Below are 19,174 nucleotides of genomic sequence, written 5' to 3' on the forward strand. Positions count from 1 at the left end.
ATCATAAAGTCCAAATACTTGACAAAAATGCCATTAAATTAGAAGTATACAGTAAGTATAGCCTAATTTCCATGAAGATAAACAAAATCACTCAGGAGATATTCAGAAATACCTTTTTGAATATGCAGTGTACTGATATTTTTAAAGAGTAAATGATAAACAAATTAAATACAAATCTATGTAACGTAATTAAGGTTTATTTCAGGGTATAGCTATTGACAAATGCATTTACTAAAACAAAAAGACTGAAAATTAATGAGCTAGTGGTCCAACCTAAGGATTAGACACCACTAAAGGTAATCCCAACTCATAATGTCTACCCTTTTCATCCCCAGTTTATTTTGTGGCCACTCCGTGAAGAGCCGAGGCTGAGGCATGCCCATATTGACTATGTTCCTAGGATTCCCCTTCAGTCTAAGTTCCCAGGAGTCAACGGTAACAGGAGTCACTGAAAGATTTTCCAAAATTCACACACTCACAGGTTTTGCATTAAGAGAGAACTTCATATTTTTCTTAATGTAAGGGGTATCAGTAAAGGCATTCCCTCATTCTTTATAGTCACAAGTTTCTCTGCAGTGAATGATGCCTTCGCAATGAAAGGTTTTCCAATACTGATGACATTCAATGGGACCTTCTCTCCAGAATACTCATGTCTCTTAAAATTGAGAGGAAATACCAGGCCTTCCCATGGTAATTGCATTCAGAATATCTCACCTTCTTTTCCTCAGTAATTTGAACGCTTGTGCTGTAGGGTTTTCCACCTTCCTTACACGAGTGTTCCCCTGTAGTGATTTCTCATGCGTGTTCTAAGGGATAAATGTCCCGAAGGCTTCTGCATTCTGATGATATTGATAAGGTTTTCCCCGTAGTGTGAATTGTCATGTGACTCCCTGGAGATATTGCTGAAGGCTCTCCTATAGCTACTGCATCCCTTGGGTTTCTCCTCGATACATAATCTTTCATGCACGTTGGGGTGTGTCTGAACTGAAGGCTTACCATGAAGACTGCACTCATGAGGTTTCTCTCCAGAGGGAATTAACATGAGAGTTACTGAATGCTACTTCTCATCGAATAGATTGAAAGGATAGGGGTATGCCTTTCTTCAGTGATTTCATGGCAAGCTTCTCATATGGTTTCCAATGATTTCTGCCCCTGGGTATACCTTGGGTAGTTTCTTCCCACATTGTATCAGGATTGGCCTGTGTGACCAATACAATAATGGAAGAAGTGGTAACATGTCCTTCTGAGACTAGGTCATAAAAGACAATGTGGCTTCTGCATTAGCTCTTCCTCAGACCAAATGTTTTGAGGAGAACCTGCTGCTACACCATAAAGATACTTAGCCCTGTGGAGAGCACTACATGGTAAGGAAATGAAGCTTCCCTCCCAACAACCAACACTAACTTGCCAGCCATGTGTGAGCCATTTTGTGAGTGGACTCTTCAGCAATAAAGACTCAGGTGACGGTAGCTCCAGCTGACACCTTGACTGCAACCTCATGAGAGACCCTGAGCCAGAACTACATAGCTAAGCTGTTTCTGAATTCCTGACCTAACAGAAATTGTGAGATAAGAAATGTATGTTGTTTGAAGCCACTATTTTTGGAGGGAAATCTGTTATGCAGCAACAGATAACTTCTACACCTAGTGTAAGTTACCACAAGCTGGCTGAAGGATAAGATATCAGTAAGTGCTTTCCCAGTTACTGTATTCAGTTCTAGGTAGTTTCACTGTAAGCATCTTCCCCGTAAACATCTTTGCCACAAACATTTTCACGGCATAACTAATTGGCGGTAAGGCAATTTTGCCATAAAAGATGAAATAACTGGTGGAAAAATAAGACATTTAAGTGTAAAGATACAAATAAAGGGACAAATAAGAGAGTGTAAAGCCAGATTCCATACTATAGTAAAAAATATCAGTTTGCAAATCCTTCAGTAAACATAGTCGTCCCTCCTACATTTCCTATAGAACTTTGGAATGTCTATGAATGGCTATGTGACAATACTGCATTTCACAACACAATGCAAAACTCAATCACAAATATGCAACCTAGTATTTGGAAACTGATACCACTCTTAAGGAAAGAAGAAATTTTAGCAAAAAAGAAAGTGCGATGCTGAACAAGGAGAACAAACTATGGTGTAGTAGCTTCATGGCAATACTGCACAAACAACTGATTTAATTTTGTGGATTGGTAAGCATTTGTCCTCCAAGGCTTTCGTTCATAGGATTATGCATATTTCTGTTTGCCTGTTGATTTGTCTCCTTCTAAGATATATATAGATATCTGTTATGCAGCAACAGATAACTTGTACACATAGTGTGAGTTACCACAAGCTGTCTGAGGGATAGGATATCGATAAGGGCTTTCCCAGTTATTGCATTCAGTTTTAGGTAGATATCTATATATATCTTACATATAAACTTGGCATTACCAAATTACCAAAAATGAAACCAAACTGTCAACCAGTTATTTTATCTTTTATGGCAAAATTGCCTTACAGCCAATTAGTTATGCAGCGAAAATACTTACAGCAAATATGTTTACAACAAAGATGATTACAGCAAAAACATCACACACGATTGTATTCATATCCACCTATTATGTATTCTCTTATGCACAGAAAGGTAAGAGTTAGTGGTGAAAGATTTCCCACAATGATTACATTCATACGGTTTTTCTCCAGTGTGAGTTCTTACGTGTTTCTTAACAGCTGAGAGATTATTAAAAGCTTTCCCACAGTTACTGCATTCATAGGGTTTCTCCCCAGTATGAATTCTCTTGTGCACAGTAAGAGAAAAGCTACTGCTGAAGGATTTTCCACACTGATTACACTCATAGGGTTTTTCTCCAGTATGAGTTCTCATATGCTGTGTCAGATATGAGCTCTTCCTAAAGGTTTTCCCACAATCATGACATTCATAAGGCTTCTCCCCTGTGTGAATACTATTGTGCCCCGTAAGGGAGGACCTTGTGCTGAAGGCCTTTCCACACTGATTACATTCATGGTGATTCTCTCTTGTATGAATTCTCTTGTGGCTTTTGAGGTTACAACTAGTGCGGAAGACGTGAAAACACTGGTTACACTCATAGGGTTTTTCTCCAGTGTGAATTCTCACATGCAATCTAAGGGATGAGGGATCATTGAAGGCCTTCCCACAGTCATTGCATTCATAGGGCTTCTCCCCATTATGTATTCTCTTATGAATAGTAAGGTAAGATCTACTGCTGAAGGATTTGCCACATTGATTACAGTCATAGGGTTTTTCTCCAGTATGAATTCTCTTGTGCTGCGTAAGGTTAGATTTCGTGCTGAAGACTTTAAAACACTGATTACACTCATTGAGTTTCACTCCAAGATGACTTCTCCCCTGTTAATTAAGAGATTAATGATAATTGTAATTTACAATATTTTTAATATTCCATGCTATCATATGAATTCTCTCCCATGGATTTTGTTACATTATTAGAATTGATGCTCTGGTTATTTTCAGTGATTGTATATGGTTTCTGCCCAGTTTGAGCCCTTACAAATCAAAAATGATAGATGCTTATCATAATCACAAAGAATTTCCTGCTAAATTTACGACCACTTTATGTTTCAAACAGTTAATATCTGAGTCACATTTAAGGAAATATTCACCTGTGGAAACTCTTGGTGAAGAAATAAGTTTGGAGCTAGCCTACATTTTTCTCCAAGTTCCCAACAGTTTTACAGTATCTCTCCAGAGACATCATTTTCTCATGTGTAAATGATACTTTCCTTTAATTAATCTCCTGGTATTTTCGTGGCTTTTCTGACTTATGGAGTTCTCCTACAGTGGAAAACCAGAAATCACCTATGTTAGACTTACCGCTTTTACACCATTAGGATGTTCTTTTCTGAAAACACGCTTCTTAGGAGTTAACCATTTGGCCTTAAGTACAGTCTCCAAATCTGAAACAAATTGAAAAGAAATTTAAGTTGATGGATAAAAAAATAGTAAAGTTCACACATGAGTAACAGCAGATTCTGAGGGATTAGGGTTTTTGAATTTGGCAATAAAAGGGATATGAGCATGTAAACTGTAGTTATTAAAAAAGGATTCTAGAAGGATTAAGATTGATCAGAGTTTTACCAAAGAAGGAATTATCAGGAATGCAAAGTAGGAAAGAATTGGACAAAGAGCTCATGCGAGCTTAAATTTAAACAAGAAAAAAAGACATGTCTTTTTCTCCCTCTGAGTCCAAAGTAAAGTATAAGATGTTGAAGAGAAAGTTAAAAAGGAAAGTAAGAATGTACACGAGGAAGCTAATAGCAAATGTTCTTGGCCTTCTCTGTCAGAAAAAAGGCTACTTTACAAAGTTCCCTGATTGGCATTTCCTCATGTAAAACTCCCATGCCCCAAGTCACTGGCCAGAGCTATTCCCCACAAGGACCCCTAGCCACCTGGTGCTCACCTGGACAGGTGCCTGGGAGAATTCCTCTCTCCTCTGCCATCACTTTATCTTCTTGCTCCAACTGGGAGATCAGACTGGGTTTATCAACATGATACCCTACTCATGGAAAAAAGACATATATTGTAGGGGGACTATGCAGATGACAAGGAACTCCACAAAACCAAAGCCAGCAATTCTGAAGATGGGTGACTGTGACTTTCAGAGCAGTGAATATAGTAACTCTCAAGGAACAAAAATATAAGCATCCTCACTCAAGACCCAGGTGACAGGACATAAATAGTTCCAAAGTACATGCCCCAGTTTAAATATACACTTCAGAAGCTCTAAAGCTTTTAACCATGGAGAATATAAAGGAACACATGTTCAGTTCATGGGGAAGGCATCAGACAGAAAGCTCAGTGAGGGAGGGAACTATGTCTGTATCATTCACCACTGTATTCCTAAACCCCACACAGACCCAGGAACACAGACGTGCTTAATAAAGACCTGTGAGAAGTGAGGACAGTAAAAATTGTGGAATATTGAACTCCAAAAGTCCATCCCTTCACAAAACTGTGAATAAACTGGCAAAAACTATCAGAATCAACTTGATTGGAACTCTGGAAACTTGTCAAAAGTTTGCAGCAACCATGAAAATGCTTAATTGGGAAAACCCAGTTCATATTTTAAGTGAGGCTTGCCTCATCCTCAATTCCCTGCTTTGGACATTAGCTTGAAGATGATGGCCCTCATTCCTAGTATGAAAGGGCACAGGATGGACCTTAATCTCAAAGAACTGTGATTGATTGTTTTGACCCTTCTGAAGGTTTGGCTCAAAGGGCTTGTCTTTATCTAATTCCAGACTCTCCAAGGTCTGAGCTGGCTACCCAGTGGCCATGTACTGAACACATTTAAAGGGAAATATATTAGCCACCACCACCCGAGGGAAGTGAAAACAGCAGAAGAAAACAAAAGACTAAACAAAATGCTTGGGAGGAAAAGTGTGGAATGAGATGTTTTGGGGAATTTTTGAACAGCTCCCTCATATTCCTTTAACTCTAGAAAGCCACGTGCACACCCAGGGTCGGGTGCATGCTCAGCAAGGACCTGAGAAGGCACTAAGGCTTCACCTTTGGCTGACCTTCAGGCTCTGCACAAGCAGGAAGTGAAGGCTAAGGCAGAGCTGGAAACTGCCTGGCTGATTCAGAAGGCATGCCCCTCTGTATATACAGAGCCCATCTGCAGAGACCAGGAGTGTTTTCCTTTTTGTTCCAGGCATGCAACGAAATCTCTGACAAACCACGAGCTAACCATTAACCTAACATAACAGAGTCTTCAGTGACCGGACACAACAAATATAGATATTACAATATTAGTTCAGAATATAACTAAACATACATACCACACCAACTATAACAAAGAACAACAACAAACCCGGGAGACGGGGAAAAATCTGATTCCATAATTGCCATATTATAATACTGCAAATGTCCACTTTTCAACAGAAAAGTTTTGAGGCAGGCAAAGAAACAAATGTATGGCCCATTACAGGAAAAAAAAAATTAGCAGAAACAGTCCATGAGGAAGCCTAAATATTGGACTTAATATACAAAGAATGTAAATCAACTATTTTAAAATTGTTCAAAGACCTAAAGGAAACCATAAACAAAGAACTAAAGGAAATCATAAGAATAAATTCTGATCAAATAGAAAACATGTTATAGATATACAAATTAAGAACAAACAACATGAGGTTTGGAGTTGAAAAGTACAGTAACTTAAATGAAAAATTCAGAAGAACAGTTCATCAGCAGATTTGAGCCGACAGAAGAAAGAATCAATGACCATGAATACAGGACGATTTGTCTTACCTAGTCTGAAGAAGACAAAGAAACAGAGAAATAAAACAATTTGAGCAGAGCCTAAAACACCTGCAGGATACCATCAAACATGCCAGACGCACACCTTATGGGAGCTTCTGAAGGAGAGAAGAGAATGAGGTAGAAAGAATATTTGAAAAAATAATGGCTAAAAGCTGCCTAAAATTTGGTGGAAGATACAAATGTACACAACCAAGAAGCTTAACAAACCCCAAATAGGTTAAAGAGAAAGAGACAGAGATTATTAGGACATCTATCCTGTAAGAAATGCTGATGAGAGACTTGTGGCTGAAATGAAATGGCAACGGATATTCCTCAAATCTACACAAAGAAATAAAGAACACTGATAAAGGAAAATACATGGGTGAATATAAATGTCAATAACAATCAGTTACTTATTTTTGGCTTGTTAACTCCTCTATTTTTCCTATATGATTTAAAAGATAAATGCTTAAACCGATAAATCTATGTTAATGGGCACATAATGTATAAAGATGTAATTTGTGACAAAGCAATTTAAAGCGGGGGGGCAGCCATATAAGAGCAAAATTTTTGTATGCTTTTGAAACAAAGTTGCTTTTAAATCAAAATACTTTGGTATAAATTAAAATGTTAATTGTAGCCCCCAGGACAACCACTAAAAAAAGTAACCAAAAACCAAAAAGAAATGAGAAGGGAATCAAAATATTCCCCTAGAAAATACCTAATACAAAAGTCAATAATAACGGAAGAATTGAAGAACAAAATTGAATGACATGTAGAAAGCAAATAACAAAATGGCACAAGCAGGTCTTTCTTTATTCAGAAATTACCTTACATGCAAGAGGATGAATCTGTCCAATTAAACGGCAGATTTTGGAGGAATGGATTGAAAAATAATCCAATTATATACTATCTGTAAGAGACTCAGTTTACACCTAAAGATACTAATAGATCGGCGGTCAATAGATGGAAACAGATATTCCATGAAAACAGCAGCCAAAAGAGAGAGTGTAGCTATATTAATTTCAGGCAAAATAGACTTTAAGACAAAAATTGTTATAAGACACAAAGAAAGATATTTAATAGAAAAGTTTATGTCTATAAACAATATAACGTTTATAGACATATGTGTACCTAACAACATAGCTCCAAAATATATAAATTTAAAAATGACAGAATTGTATGGAGGAATAGAGAGTTTTATAATAATAGTTGCAGGCTTCAACATCCCACTTTCAATAATGAGTAGAACAACTAGTCTGAAAAGCAACAAGGAAACAAAGGACTTAAACAATCCTATAAACTAACTAGACCTAACAGACATATAAAATACTCCACCAGCAACAGGATACACACTCACCTCAAGTGCACATGAGACATCCTCTAAACTAGACCGTATGTGAGACCACAACACAAATCCAAATACATTTAAAAACAATGAAATCATACAAAGTATCTTCTCTGACCACAATAGAATCAAATTAACAATGAGTAACAGAAGGCTATGTGTCAAAAAACTTAATATTGTTAAGATGACAATACTAACCAAAGCGATCTACAGATTCAATGCAATCACTATCAAAATTCCAACCGCTATTTTGCAGAAATGGTAAGTTGACCCTAAAATTCATATGGAATTGCAAGAGTTCCTGAATAGACAAAATAGTCTCAAAAAAGAACAACAAATAGGAGAATTCACACTTACTAATATGAAAACTTACTACAAAGCAAAGGTAAGGAAGACAGTGTGGTGCTGGCACACGGCCAGACATATAGATCAATGGAACAGAATTTAGTGTACATAAACTCACGTGTCTATGGTCAAATAATTTTCAACAGGGTGCCAAAACAATGCAATGGGGAAAGAATAATGTCTTCTACAAAAGTGCGGGGACAACAGGATATACACATGCTAAAGAATAAAGCTGACACTTTCTCCAAACCATATACAAAATTAACTCAAAATGGATTAAAGACTTCATTAAAGAGCTAAAGCTAGGAAATTCTTAGAAGAAAACATAGGGATAAATCTTCATGACCTTGGATTTGGCAATAATTTCTTAGATATAACACCAAAAGCACAAGCAAAAAAGAAAAATAGATAAATTATAATTTTTGTGTGTCAAAGCACACTATCAGGAAAATGAACAGATACCACGGAATGGGAGAAATTATTTGCAAATCATATTTTGGATAAGGGTCTAATATTCATAATATATAATGAACTTTTCCAACCCAAAAACAAAAAGATAAACCATTGAATTGAAAAATGGGCAAATGACTTGAATAGACATTTCTCCAAAGATATACAAATAGCCAACAAGTACATGACAAGATGTGCAATGTAATTAGTCATAAGGGAAATGCAAATCAAAACGAGATACCACTTCATATCCTCGAGGATGTGTATAATCAAAAACCCAAAGGTCGGGGCCGGCCCGGTGGTGCAGCGGTTAAGTTTGCACATTCTGCTTCTTGGTGGCCCGGGGTTTGCGGTTCGGATCCCGGGTGCAGACATAGCACCACTTAGCAAAAGCCATGCTGTGGTAGGCGTCCCACGTATAAAGTAGAGGAAGATGGGCATGGATGTTAGCTCAGGGCCAGTCTTTCTCAGTAAAAAGAGGAGGATTGGCATTAGTTAGTTCAGGGCTAATCTTCCTCAAAAAAAAACCAAAATGTCAGGGAAGATGTGGAGAAATTGGAACCCTCAAAACGCTAAACACAGTCATATATGACCCAGCATTCCACTCCTAGACATAGACCCATGAGAAGTGAAAACAGATGTTTAAACAAAAGCTTGTAAACAAATATTCATAGCAGCATTATTAATAGCAGCCAGTAAGTGGAAAACACCCAAATGTTTATCAACCAGTGAACAGATAAACAAAATGTGGAATATCCATACAATGGAATATTATTCAGTCATAAAAGGGGATAAAGAACTGGTACATCCTACAATATAGCTAAACCTTTAAAACATTACGTTGCTTGAAAGAAGCCGGACACAAAGAATCACATATTTTATGATTCCAGCAATATGAAATGTTCTGAATAGGAAAATTCATAGAGACAGAAAGCAAATTAGCGGTTGCCAGCAGTGAGCGGGGTAGGTGACATGTATTGGCCACTTAATGGGTAGATGCTTCCCTTAGGGGTGATGACAATGTTCTGAAATTAGATAGTGTTGATGGTTGCTCAACACTGTGAATCTATCAAAAGCCACTGCACTGGATACCCTAAAATGGTTAAAATGGGGAATTTCCTGTTCTGTGAATGTTATAAGAACTAAAAAAAAAAAGCCTTGCTACCTGAGTTAATAAATAAACGCAGGAACGATGTCGGGCTTACCAAGCGATGCGAGGTTCCTGCAGTTCTCCAGCATCACGTCCCTGTACAGGGTTCTCTGCGAAGGGTCCAGCAATGCCCACTCATCCGGAGTGAACTCCACGGCCACGTCCTCCAAGGTCACCAAGTCCTAAACCATCACAAAGATCATGGCTTAACCATGACCCCTCCACCAAAGTGGACAGGAAAAGGGCCGAGGATGACAGAACTGGGGAGGAGGAACCCACAGCACAAGGTGTCCACACAGGTGCTGATCTCTGCTCTCATTTGCATCCAGGCTCAACCCTCACTGCTCATCTCCTGTCCAGTTCTGCCCACTCCCAACGTTAAATGCACCTCTAACACATACGTGATACTCTTCCAATGAGGCTGTGAAATCCTGCAATCTAACTTCCCTCAGTGTCCAAGGTTGAACATAGGCCTGGGACATTGCAGAAAGCAGAGAAATACTTGGTAAAGTATGAATGATTCCCCGATAGCCATCATCAAGTGCTTGAGTTTAGGACACAGTCATGTCCTTCCTTAGCTTCCACTTAAAACTCTCAGCAGAACTTGATGTAGATAGTGACCCTGGAGGAAGCTTCGCAATGTAATAAACGTCGGTATCTACTGACAATGACGGGGTAGCCCCACACCCTCCATCAGAGGCCCAGAGACCCTGGGATGCCTGAAGACCTGGTTTGGCTGTGAGGCTCTAGGTCGTTGAAAGATAACAAAAGCAACTTTTGATCAAAGGAATAATGATTTGGAGAAAGGAATATCTGGCTCACCGGTAACCAGCTTGTCAGGAAGCCACGAACGAACCCTTCCTCCTCTGTGCATCCTTTTTGAGGAGAGGCTGGGTACAGGGGAGACTGAGCTGGGGAAAGAGGAATGAGTCACAAGAATCCAGGGTTGCTCTAGGTTCTAGCACTCACACATCTGGAGGCTTCGCCAACCTACCTGTGACTGAACACGGCCCAACACTAACACACACAGCTTTCATTAAGAAACCAGAACACAGTCCTGTCTTACTCAGGGCCAGGAAATAGGAACGAGGGTCTTCCTGCACTTGAGGAAGAGATTATTTTCATTTCACAGACAAGGAAATGAAAATTCAAAGGGACATCACATTATTTTATCGTTTAATAAAGACGGCATTAGAGGTAGAATCCCAAAGCTCCCACACACTCACCACACAGGTGACACCTCCACAGACACTCAAATCTCCAAACTCCCACATCCCCAAAAGCACCCAATTGCATACCAGTGACCTCTGGGCTCCACTCCCGCCTCTCCTGCTCAGCCCCCTCCCCTGTGCCTGCTCTATGGTGCAGGGGCCTTCAGCACCTGGACTCTCAGGGCTGTGAGGACCCAAGAACTTACCACAAGTGGGGGACAGAACCATTGCCGCCATCCTGTGATGAAGGCGCTAAGTCTTCCTGACCAACAGGGCAGTGGAGAACCAGGACACTCCTCCTCTCGTCCCCACGGAGCACTCAGGACAGGGCTCTGGAATAAAAGGGAAAATAGAAAGTCTTCTCAGCCTCTCTCCCTCTCCAGGCTCCTGAGGACGAATCTGTCTTAGCTTGTCCATCATGTCCTCCTTCAAAGGTGATATATTTAATACTGGGCCCTGTCTTTGCTTAGCAGATTCTGAACTCAGGGCCATGTGATGGCAAAACTTGTCTTCTTCTGTCCCCAGTGGTACGACCAATACATTACTGCTCCCCCTACTTTAAGTCCTTGCTTCCCTGAGTCTCGGGGCACATTCTTCCCATCCACGTGGTTGTCACAATCACAGACTCAGCTACAAAGCCTGTTCACTGAGACTTTGGCACCTGACTCCCATCATTCTTTTGACCTCCAGTTCCATGTCATTGGATGACAGCAGAGTCATGAGGATGACTCTCACAGCATTAGGAGTTTGTCCCTACTCCACCATGGCCACACATTTCCATGGGCACCACCCCAGGCTTTGTCATCACCTGACACTATTCCACCATCTAGAACAATAGTTCAGAAATTTCTCTCTCTGAATACAACTTGCTAAATTTCTACCTTGTTCACTCATTTTTTTCCTCTCACTACGTGTTCTCCACACAAAGGCTCCAGTCTGCCCACTCTCCTACTTTCTTGTTGTCCATCTACCACCTTCTCTCTTCACTTCATACTTGTCAAACTCCAACTGTAATGTCTCTCATTTCAAAATATTTCCTTATCCCTACCCCCCACATTCACTCCAGCCCAAGAGAACTCCAACCAGGCAGGATTGCAATCATCTGCCTGCTCCATGGCAACATTTGGGCAGACCAACCTGCACAAGAGCTGTCACCTTGCCACCTCTAGAAAAACATGGTCTCCAACACGCAGAGTCCTTGACCCTGCAGGACAATCCTACAAGTCCATGGAGCTCCGTGCTCATTAAACCTTCTCCAATGTCTCTAATCTCACACATGCTCACCTTTTCCCTCTATGCTAACCAGCTTCCCAAACAGCCCTCAATGATCCCAGCCTCCCGGTGTCTCACCTTTGTGAGTCCCCCACACACAGTGAATTAGGGTTGACCTGTGTGATCACTAGACTACTGCAGAGGTGACAGTGGGCAACTTTGGGGCTAGGTCCTAGAAGGCGCCGTAGCTTCTGCTGGTTCGTTTGGACTGCTTGCTCTAGGGACAGACCATGGCCATGTTTCAGGGACACTCAAGCAGCCCTGTGGAGACACCTCCATGGAGGGGAACTGAGGCCTCCCTCCAACAGCCAGCACCTACCTGACAGCCACGCGAGTGAATTACCTTGGAGGTGAGTCCTTCAGCACCAGTCGAGCCTTCAGATGACTGCAGTCCCAGCAGATATCCTCCTGCAACCTCATCAATGTCCTGAGCCAGAACCTTCCAGCGAAGCCACTCCTGAACTCCAAAAGCACTAAAAGTGTGAGAGGTGACACATGATTATTGTTGTTTTAAGGCGCTAGGGTTTGGGGGAATTTGTTAGGCAGCAGTAGATAAGGACGAATACACCCTGACTTTCAGCAGATGGTCCTGCATCCTACTTCTTAAAGCAAGCATCCAGAGAAGAAAGCCACTTTCCTGTCTTGTCACCAAAACAACCACCCGCACCATGGTTTCCTCCCTCTCCTGTTAGAAACCAGGAGCCATCTCCCTTCTCTGTAAGGCCGTGCTCTGCGGCTCTGTTCTGCGCTCCATCCCACCTGCCTTTTTAAGAGCTGTACAGCATTACTGATCTCTTGCCTACCTTTTCCCTTCCAGCTCTCTCACTCTACTGGACTCTTTAACCCATGAGTCCAACCTGATGCAGGATTTGTAGTAGTGAAATAAATCTATCCTAACAGCATAATTTCTTTCCAGTTACTGTCCAGTTTCTCTCCTTCGACACAAACTGTTTATTCTCTGTGTCATTTCCTCATGTCCCATTCATTCCCCAATACAGTATAATTTGGTTTCCACCACTGCCATTTCAAGGATAATACACTTGGTAGAATCACCAATGATCTTAGTCATAGAACAGAGATGTAGATTGCAACTACACTGACATCATTTCTCATCTGTCAGATAAACAAAGACTTGGTGGGCTGAATCTTTTATTGGCCAGGCCATATGGAAAGGCCTTGTCATACACTGCGGGGGTAAAACTCAGCAGGAGATATGTCAATGTCAAGCGAAATGGAAAAACATTTACCCTGTCCCTGTCAACTGCACTACCAGGACTCTGCCTGAGAGATACAAAAATACTAAAAGACATGAGTGAGATTATTCCCTGTGGCCTTATTTATAATATGGAAGGATTGGAAACAACATAAATGACCATCAACAGGGAATCAGTTCAATAAACTATGAGACAGCCACATAATGAAGAAACAAGCACAGAAAAAGGAAAGAGAAGATCTGTAGGTATTCTTATCTCCAATAAATTTAAGTGAAAAAAATCAAGGTACAAAGCTGTCTCTATGGACTGTCTCCTTTTTATAAGAAGGGAGGTCTCCTTTCCCTGGAATCACAGAATAAAATGTAACTCCAGAAAACTGGCTTCTTGAGGTCTTTCTGCATGTCCTCCCTCCATCCCAAAGATAAAAGCAATAAAGGGTGTGAGTGGGGCAGGGAAGGGAACACTGGACACTAAGAGTGAGTTTGGAGCAGGTGGAAAAAAAGAGTTGCAAGGAGTCTTTGACTCCTTGGCCTGTGTGATAGACACATTTCAAGTGTGCAGTAGCCACATGCGGCTAGTGGGTACCATATTGGACGGAGCAGAAGTGTACAGCATTTCTGTCATCACTCAAAGTTCTGTTGGGCAACACGGGTATAGAATGGTCCATCCTCTGTGACCCTCTTTCCCTCGCCCCAAAGATGTCCATATTCTAATCCTTAGGACCTGTGAATATGTGACCTTACAAGGCAAAAGGGATTTGACAGATGTGATTAAGGTAAGGATCTGGAGACGGGAGATGACCCTGGATTATTGGGGTGGGTCCAATGTCACACAAGGGTCCTTATAAGAGGAAGGCAGGAGGCCCAGGGTCAGAGAAGGAGATGTGATGAGGGAAGCAAAGGTCAGAGAAAAAGAGAGATTTGAAGATGCTACGCTGCTGGCTCTGAGGATGGAGGAAGGAGCCACAAGCCAAGGAATAAAGGCAGCCTTTACACGATGGAAAAGGTGAGGAAATGGATTCTCCATGAGAGCCCCCAGAAGAAACACAGCCCCGTGGATCCATTAAGGACTTCTGACCTCCAGAACTGCAGGAGAATAAATTTCTGTTGCTCTAAGCCGTGAAGTTTGTGGTAATTTGTTACAGCTGCCACGGGAAACTAATTCAGCCTCTCCCATCAACCCTCCTGAGCCAGGGTGTGAGTCCAGTGGACCCGGACACCACTGCAGAACTGCTCTCCCCTCGGCAGGTGGAGGAGGTCTCCTTTCTCCCACCAGGGACCCGATCTGCAGTTAGGAAGTTATAGTCACTGAGCCAACAGAGAGGAGGGCTGGGATCCAGCCAGCTCACTGGGCCCCCAAGACGAGAGCAGACGGAGAAGGGGCCTGGGACACTTTCAGGCCTCACGGACCCCTTCAAGGTCTTTTGGAAGCTGAATCCCATAGTAGGGCAGGAGGGGTCTCTGTTCAGTTTACAGAGTGACAGCTGCTCCTCTGGATATGCTGCAGCTGGAAGAGGGTCACAGAGGATGGACCATTCTATACCCGTGTTGCCCAACAGAACTTGAAGTGATGATAGAAATGCTGTACACTTCTGCTCCATCCAATATGGTACCCACTAGCCACATGTGGCTACTGCGCACTTGAAATGTGGCTAGGGTGACTGAGCAAACAAATTTCTAATTATATGTTTCATTGGTACAACTGAAATAGCTACAAGTGGCTACTGACTACTGTGGTAGACAGGGAAGCCCTAGACACACTGAGGCCTGACTTCCTTTAGGATGTGAAGGAGGGACTTGTGAGTGGCAAAGTGGCGGAAAAACATGGACCTGGGTGAGGGGGATGCCTGCAGGGTTGCATGGACAGCAGCTAGGAGCACAGTCACTGCCCTGTGCCATCTGACAAATGCACCCATTAAAGTATTGTTACCTTCTCTCAGTGCTAAACGCCAAGGTCTTTTTTTTCTAGCTCTTTCCTACTCCATAGCCATCATCCAGGTCTAAGGAACAATCACTTTATTTCTAATCTTCTTCCCAACCCCTCCCATCTTGCCTCTTAAGTCTTCATTCTTAACCCTAAAGTCCATTTTAACCCACGTGCTTTGACCAAATGCTAGTCACGTCATCCTTCTGCTCCCCGCTCTCCAGCGTCTTCCCACTGGTCTTAGAGCAGAGTCCACGGCCATGCCTGATCTGGTCCTGCCTGCCCCCCTCGCCTGTCTGACTCACACCCCTCCCCTGTGTTGACTCCCTTCAATCATCCCTCTTCTCAGGGCATGGACACACCAGGCTCTCTGCTTCAGAGTTGCTGTCACATAGGTCCCTCTGCCTGAAAGGCTCTCTTGAACACACTCCCACACCCTCACTCCAGGCTAACCCTCCGACTACCTAAATCCAGTCCCAAATCTAGCTCTCAAGCCAAATGTCAGTCCTTCTCAAGAGGGCTTTTCTGTCCCCTCAGGCTGCGTCCTCTTGTGCCAAGTTCCACATCACCTGGCAGCTGGCCCAGGGCCTGGCTCATGGAGATGATGAGCCATCCTGGTTTGTCTAGGACTGTCCTGGTTTGAACACTAAATGTCCTGTGTCTCGGCAAACCCCTCAGTCCTGAATAAATGAGGACGGTTGGTCACCATAAATTGTGCACTCAAAGAATATCAATTACATGACAAGCACACATTCCCCTCAAGAATGTCCCAGGAAAGCTAGAATGAGAAAGACACACACACCCACACTCACAATTAGTAGAAGCCAACAATTAAATATAAAATTACTTAACATCATTCCCTGCAATGTGAATCACCACACTGTCATTTCAGAAAAGTTTCAAGAAACAAAGTCAATTCCCCGTAGAAGGCAAGGTGCAGCGGACACTCTGTTTGCAGACTAGTCCCGACCCTTCAATCTACAAGGTGTCGCTTAACATTCCTCCAGATGATGCGAAATCTCACAAAGAATAAAAAACTACTTGCTCAAAATACATCTGGTTGCTGGTCAATTCCATTTTAAAGTTCTGTTACTAATATAAAGAAGTTAAAAATCATCTTTTTCCTCCGGTGCCCCTCTATTTTGAATCTTTGTGGAGGATTGAAAGGGCTTTAGAAGTCAAGCTGAATGAGCCTGAGGAATGCTGCTCAGTATTCCTGCCAATATTTAACGGGTTGTCTTGTAACACTACATAAACACAGAAAGCATTTACATATTTATATTACATATAAAATCCTGACATTTTGAATATGATGGAATGCAAGTACATCTATAGTTCTCTACTGCACACGTATTTGCAGTTATTTGCATGTTTGTTTAACATGTTATCTGCATATAACTGTATTTTCTGAATTGTTGACACACACAGAACCACACACACTTTACTATCTTTCCCCTGAATATAATCCATCAAACATCAAGAACTTTTCCTAAGACACCCTCCCTCTTAGTGACTCCTCGTGTTGACACCCCGAGCCCAGGAAAGCCCACAGGCAGCTCTTCTGCACAGCGGGGGCTGCTGGAACCTGCTGGAAGGAGTCCATGCGGCGCTCACCTGCTCACACAGAAATCCACGATCAGCGAGGACAGGCGGACCTTGAGCCTGGTTTCAACTCAAACCTGAGCTCCATGGATGCTTTTCTTGTCTGAGGGGAAAAAGCACAAAGAGTGCTTTTGAGGCCTTTTACAGGGTGATGACAGTTGCTGGAGGGAGAGGACACCCCATTCACTTTTCGTGTTTGTATTTACTGATTTAACGGTAACTGTTGGCTGTGACTGGCTTTCCCTGACTCCTATCCAGCCCCATGCTCCCCCAGACGGCAGAAAGCAGCCCCGTGCTGTGTGCATTTCCCTTCTCACCTCACTAGGCTTGACAGAGAGTTTTTGGTGTCTCCAGACCCTTGAAACAAGCTTGTCACTTAGGGGCCCTGTAAGTGACTCGGCTGACTTGTGAACAGTTTCCACAGTTCGTTCAGGGCTCGGGAGAGTCTAAGGCCCTGGGGCAGGGTTTCCCACCCTCGGCACTGCTGACATTTGGGCCAGAGAATTCTGCGTCGTGGGCCGTCCTGTGCCGTGGAGGATGCGGAGCAGCATCCCCGGCCTCCGCCCTCCAGGTGCCAGGAGTCCCGATTTGTAACAACCCAAACAACGCCTCCAGACGAGGCTAAAAGCCCCCGGGGCAAATCCCACGGAGGACGGGGACGGTGAGGAGGGGATGGTGGCGCCCGGAGGAAACAGCAGCTCCAGCGACCTGAGCGAACAGCCCGGGGGAAACGGGGCTCCGGGGCGACGGAGGACGCCGGGCCCTGACGGGGCTGCCCCGGCCCAGACCCCTCCCTGGACCCGGATCAGAGCCCGGCCCGGCCGCCACTCACCGCGTCCCGCCCCTTATGCCGCACGTCCACGGGAATCCCGTCCGCGCCGAGAAAACGGCAGACACCGAGCAGAACCACCCGGGTCCTCCCACGGCTTCCGCTTCCGGTCTCGGGCGAGCGGCTCTGCGCTTCAGGTTCCGGTCTCGGGCGGGCCTACCCGGGAGAGGCGTTTGGGGGTTCCGGGTTGAAGCGGCGGGGCGGGGCGGAGCGGGGCCACGCACTGCAGCCTGGAGGCGGTGTCCAGTTTCCTTAGTGAGTGGAAGGGTCGGCCTCGGGCTAGGTCCGTACTAGGGACGGGGACCAGCTCTAGGGTCTGTGGGTAGAAACCAGCTCTGAGGGTGGGGATCATTGTATGGGCGACACCACGTCTGGAGGCCTGGGTTGTGGGAAGGGCTCAGTTCCATGGGCGGGGCTGTGGGAGAAGGGTAGCTTTAGGGGCGTGGCTGTGGGCGGGGATCCGGCTTGAGGGCGGGGCCTGCAGGTAGGCTGTGCTGTGGCGGGAGAATTGTGGCGGGGGTGGGACCGTGGGCGGAGATCCGGTCTAGGGGCAGGGCTGTGTGAAGGGACCTGTTTCGGGGCTGGGACTGTGGTCCTTACAGGTCCTGGGGGCGGGGCTAGAGTCGAACGGGAGACGGTGGGCGGAGACCAAGCCAGGGCGGTGATAAGGCGGGGGTGGGGCTGGAATAGAGTTATTGGGTGGGAGAGTGGGAGGGAATCAGCTCGAGGGCCGGGGCTGGAGGCGGGGCTTTCCGGGGACCCCCAGACTGTACAGCCGGCAGGATGCTTAACAACTTCGCTTCAGTTTTTTCTCCGCGTTCACTCAGCCTGACACAGCCCAACAGAACCCCATGTCCATATTTGGAATTTTAAAATTTTTGTGCATGTTTGCTGTTCTTAATTTCTTTAAAAAATTGGTTCCATATATTCACATTTCTCTACCACTTGCTGACCCAAGCCAGTAAATAAGGATCTTACGCTATTTAATTTAAAATTTTTGGAGGGGAGGGGACTACATTATAGATAAAACATATAAGAAAACTTCAAAGAGTAATACAAAGTCAGCAAAATATTCTCACTCCCACCTCTGTCTCCTAGTCTTTTCCCCCAGAGATAAACACCCTTTTCGCCTCTAACCTCCTATATACAGTATGTATACGTATGCGTGTATGTGTTCAAGCCCAAGAGGGGCGTCCCCAAGCAAAAACTGAAGCCAATAAATTGTCTCATGCATCTGAACATACTGAAAGATTTAAATTTATGGTGGAGAGGGATGAACCAGTGATGAATTGATAGGAAGAAAAGAAAGCAACAATGGATTTTACCATTTAAAAGGTCAAAAAAAAGGTGAGAAAGAAAATTTATTCATAATATCCTATGTGGCACACCTCTGATAAGATTCATGTCATAAAATGGTAAACATTTATGTAATAAAACAATAGGCATTGAATTTTGATTTATCCTAATTCATTAAACAATTATATTGAGTGAGGGATGATGTTTTAAGGTATGTAAGAGAACTATATGCTAATTCTTTCAGAAAAGG

The 19,174-nt window shown here is 43.4% G+C and overlaps 1 protein-coding gene across 1 annotated transcript; it reads right to left on the bottom strand.

The window, feature by feature from the left end:
* Positions 1-177: 177 nt before the first annotated feature.
* Positions 178-18,047, bottom strand: ZNF558 (zinc finger protein 558). The gene is made up of 9 exons (XM_008508204.2): positions 17,632-18,047; positions 16,812-16,902; positions 12,404-12,533; positions 10,995-11,120; positions 10,400-10,488; positions 9,633-9,759; positions 4,444-4,539; positions 3,858-3,940; positions 178-3,374 (listed from the first exon to the last, which is right to left on the bottom strand). Exons 4-9 carry the CDS (start codon positions 11,023-11,025, stop codon positions 2,592-2,594), a joined length of 1,209 nt encoding a protein of 402 aa, XP_008506426.1. The 5' UTR covers positions 11,026-11,120; positions 12,404-12,533; positions 16,812-16,902; positions 17,632-18,047; the 3' UTR covers positions 178-2,591.
* Between the last annotated feature and the right edge of the window lie 1,127 nt (positions 18,048-19,174).

This window comes from Equus przewalskii, chromosome 6 (genome assembly GCF_037783145.1).
Source record: "Equus przewalskii isolate Varuska chromosome 6, EquPr2, whole genome shotgun sequence".
Taxonomy (NCBI): Eukaryota; Metazoa; Chordata; class Mammalia; order Perissodactyla; family Equidae; genus Equus; species Equus przewalskii.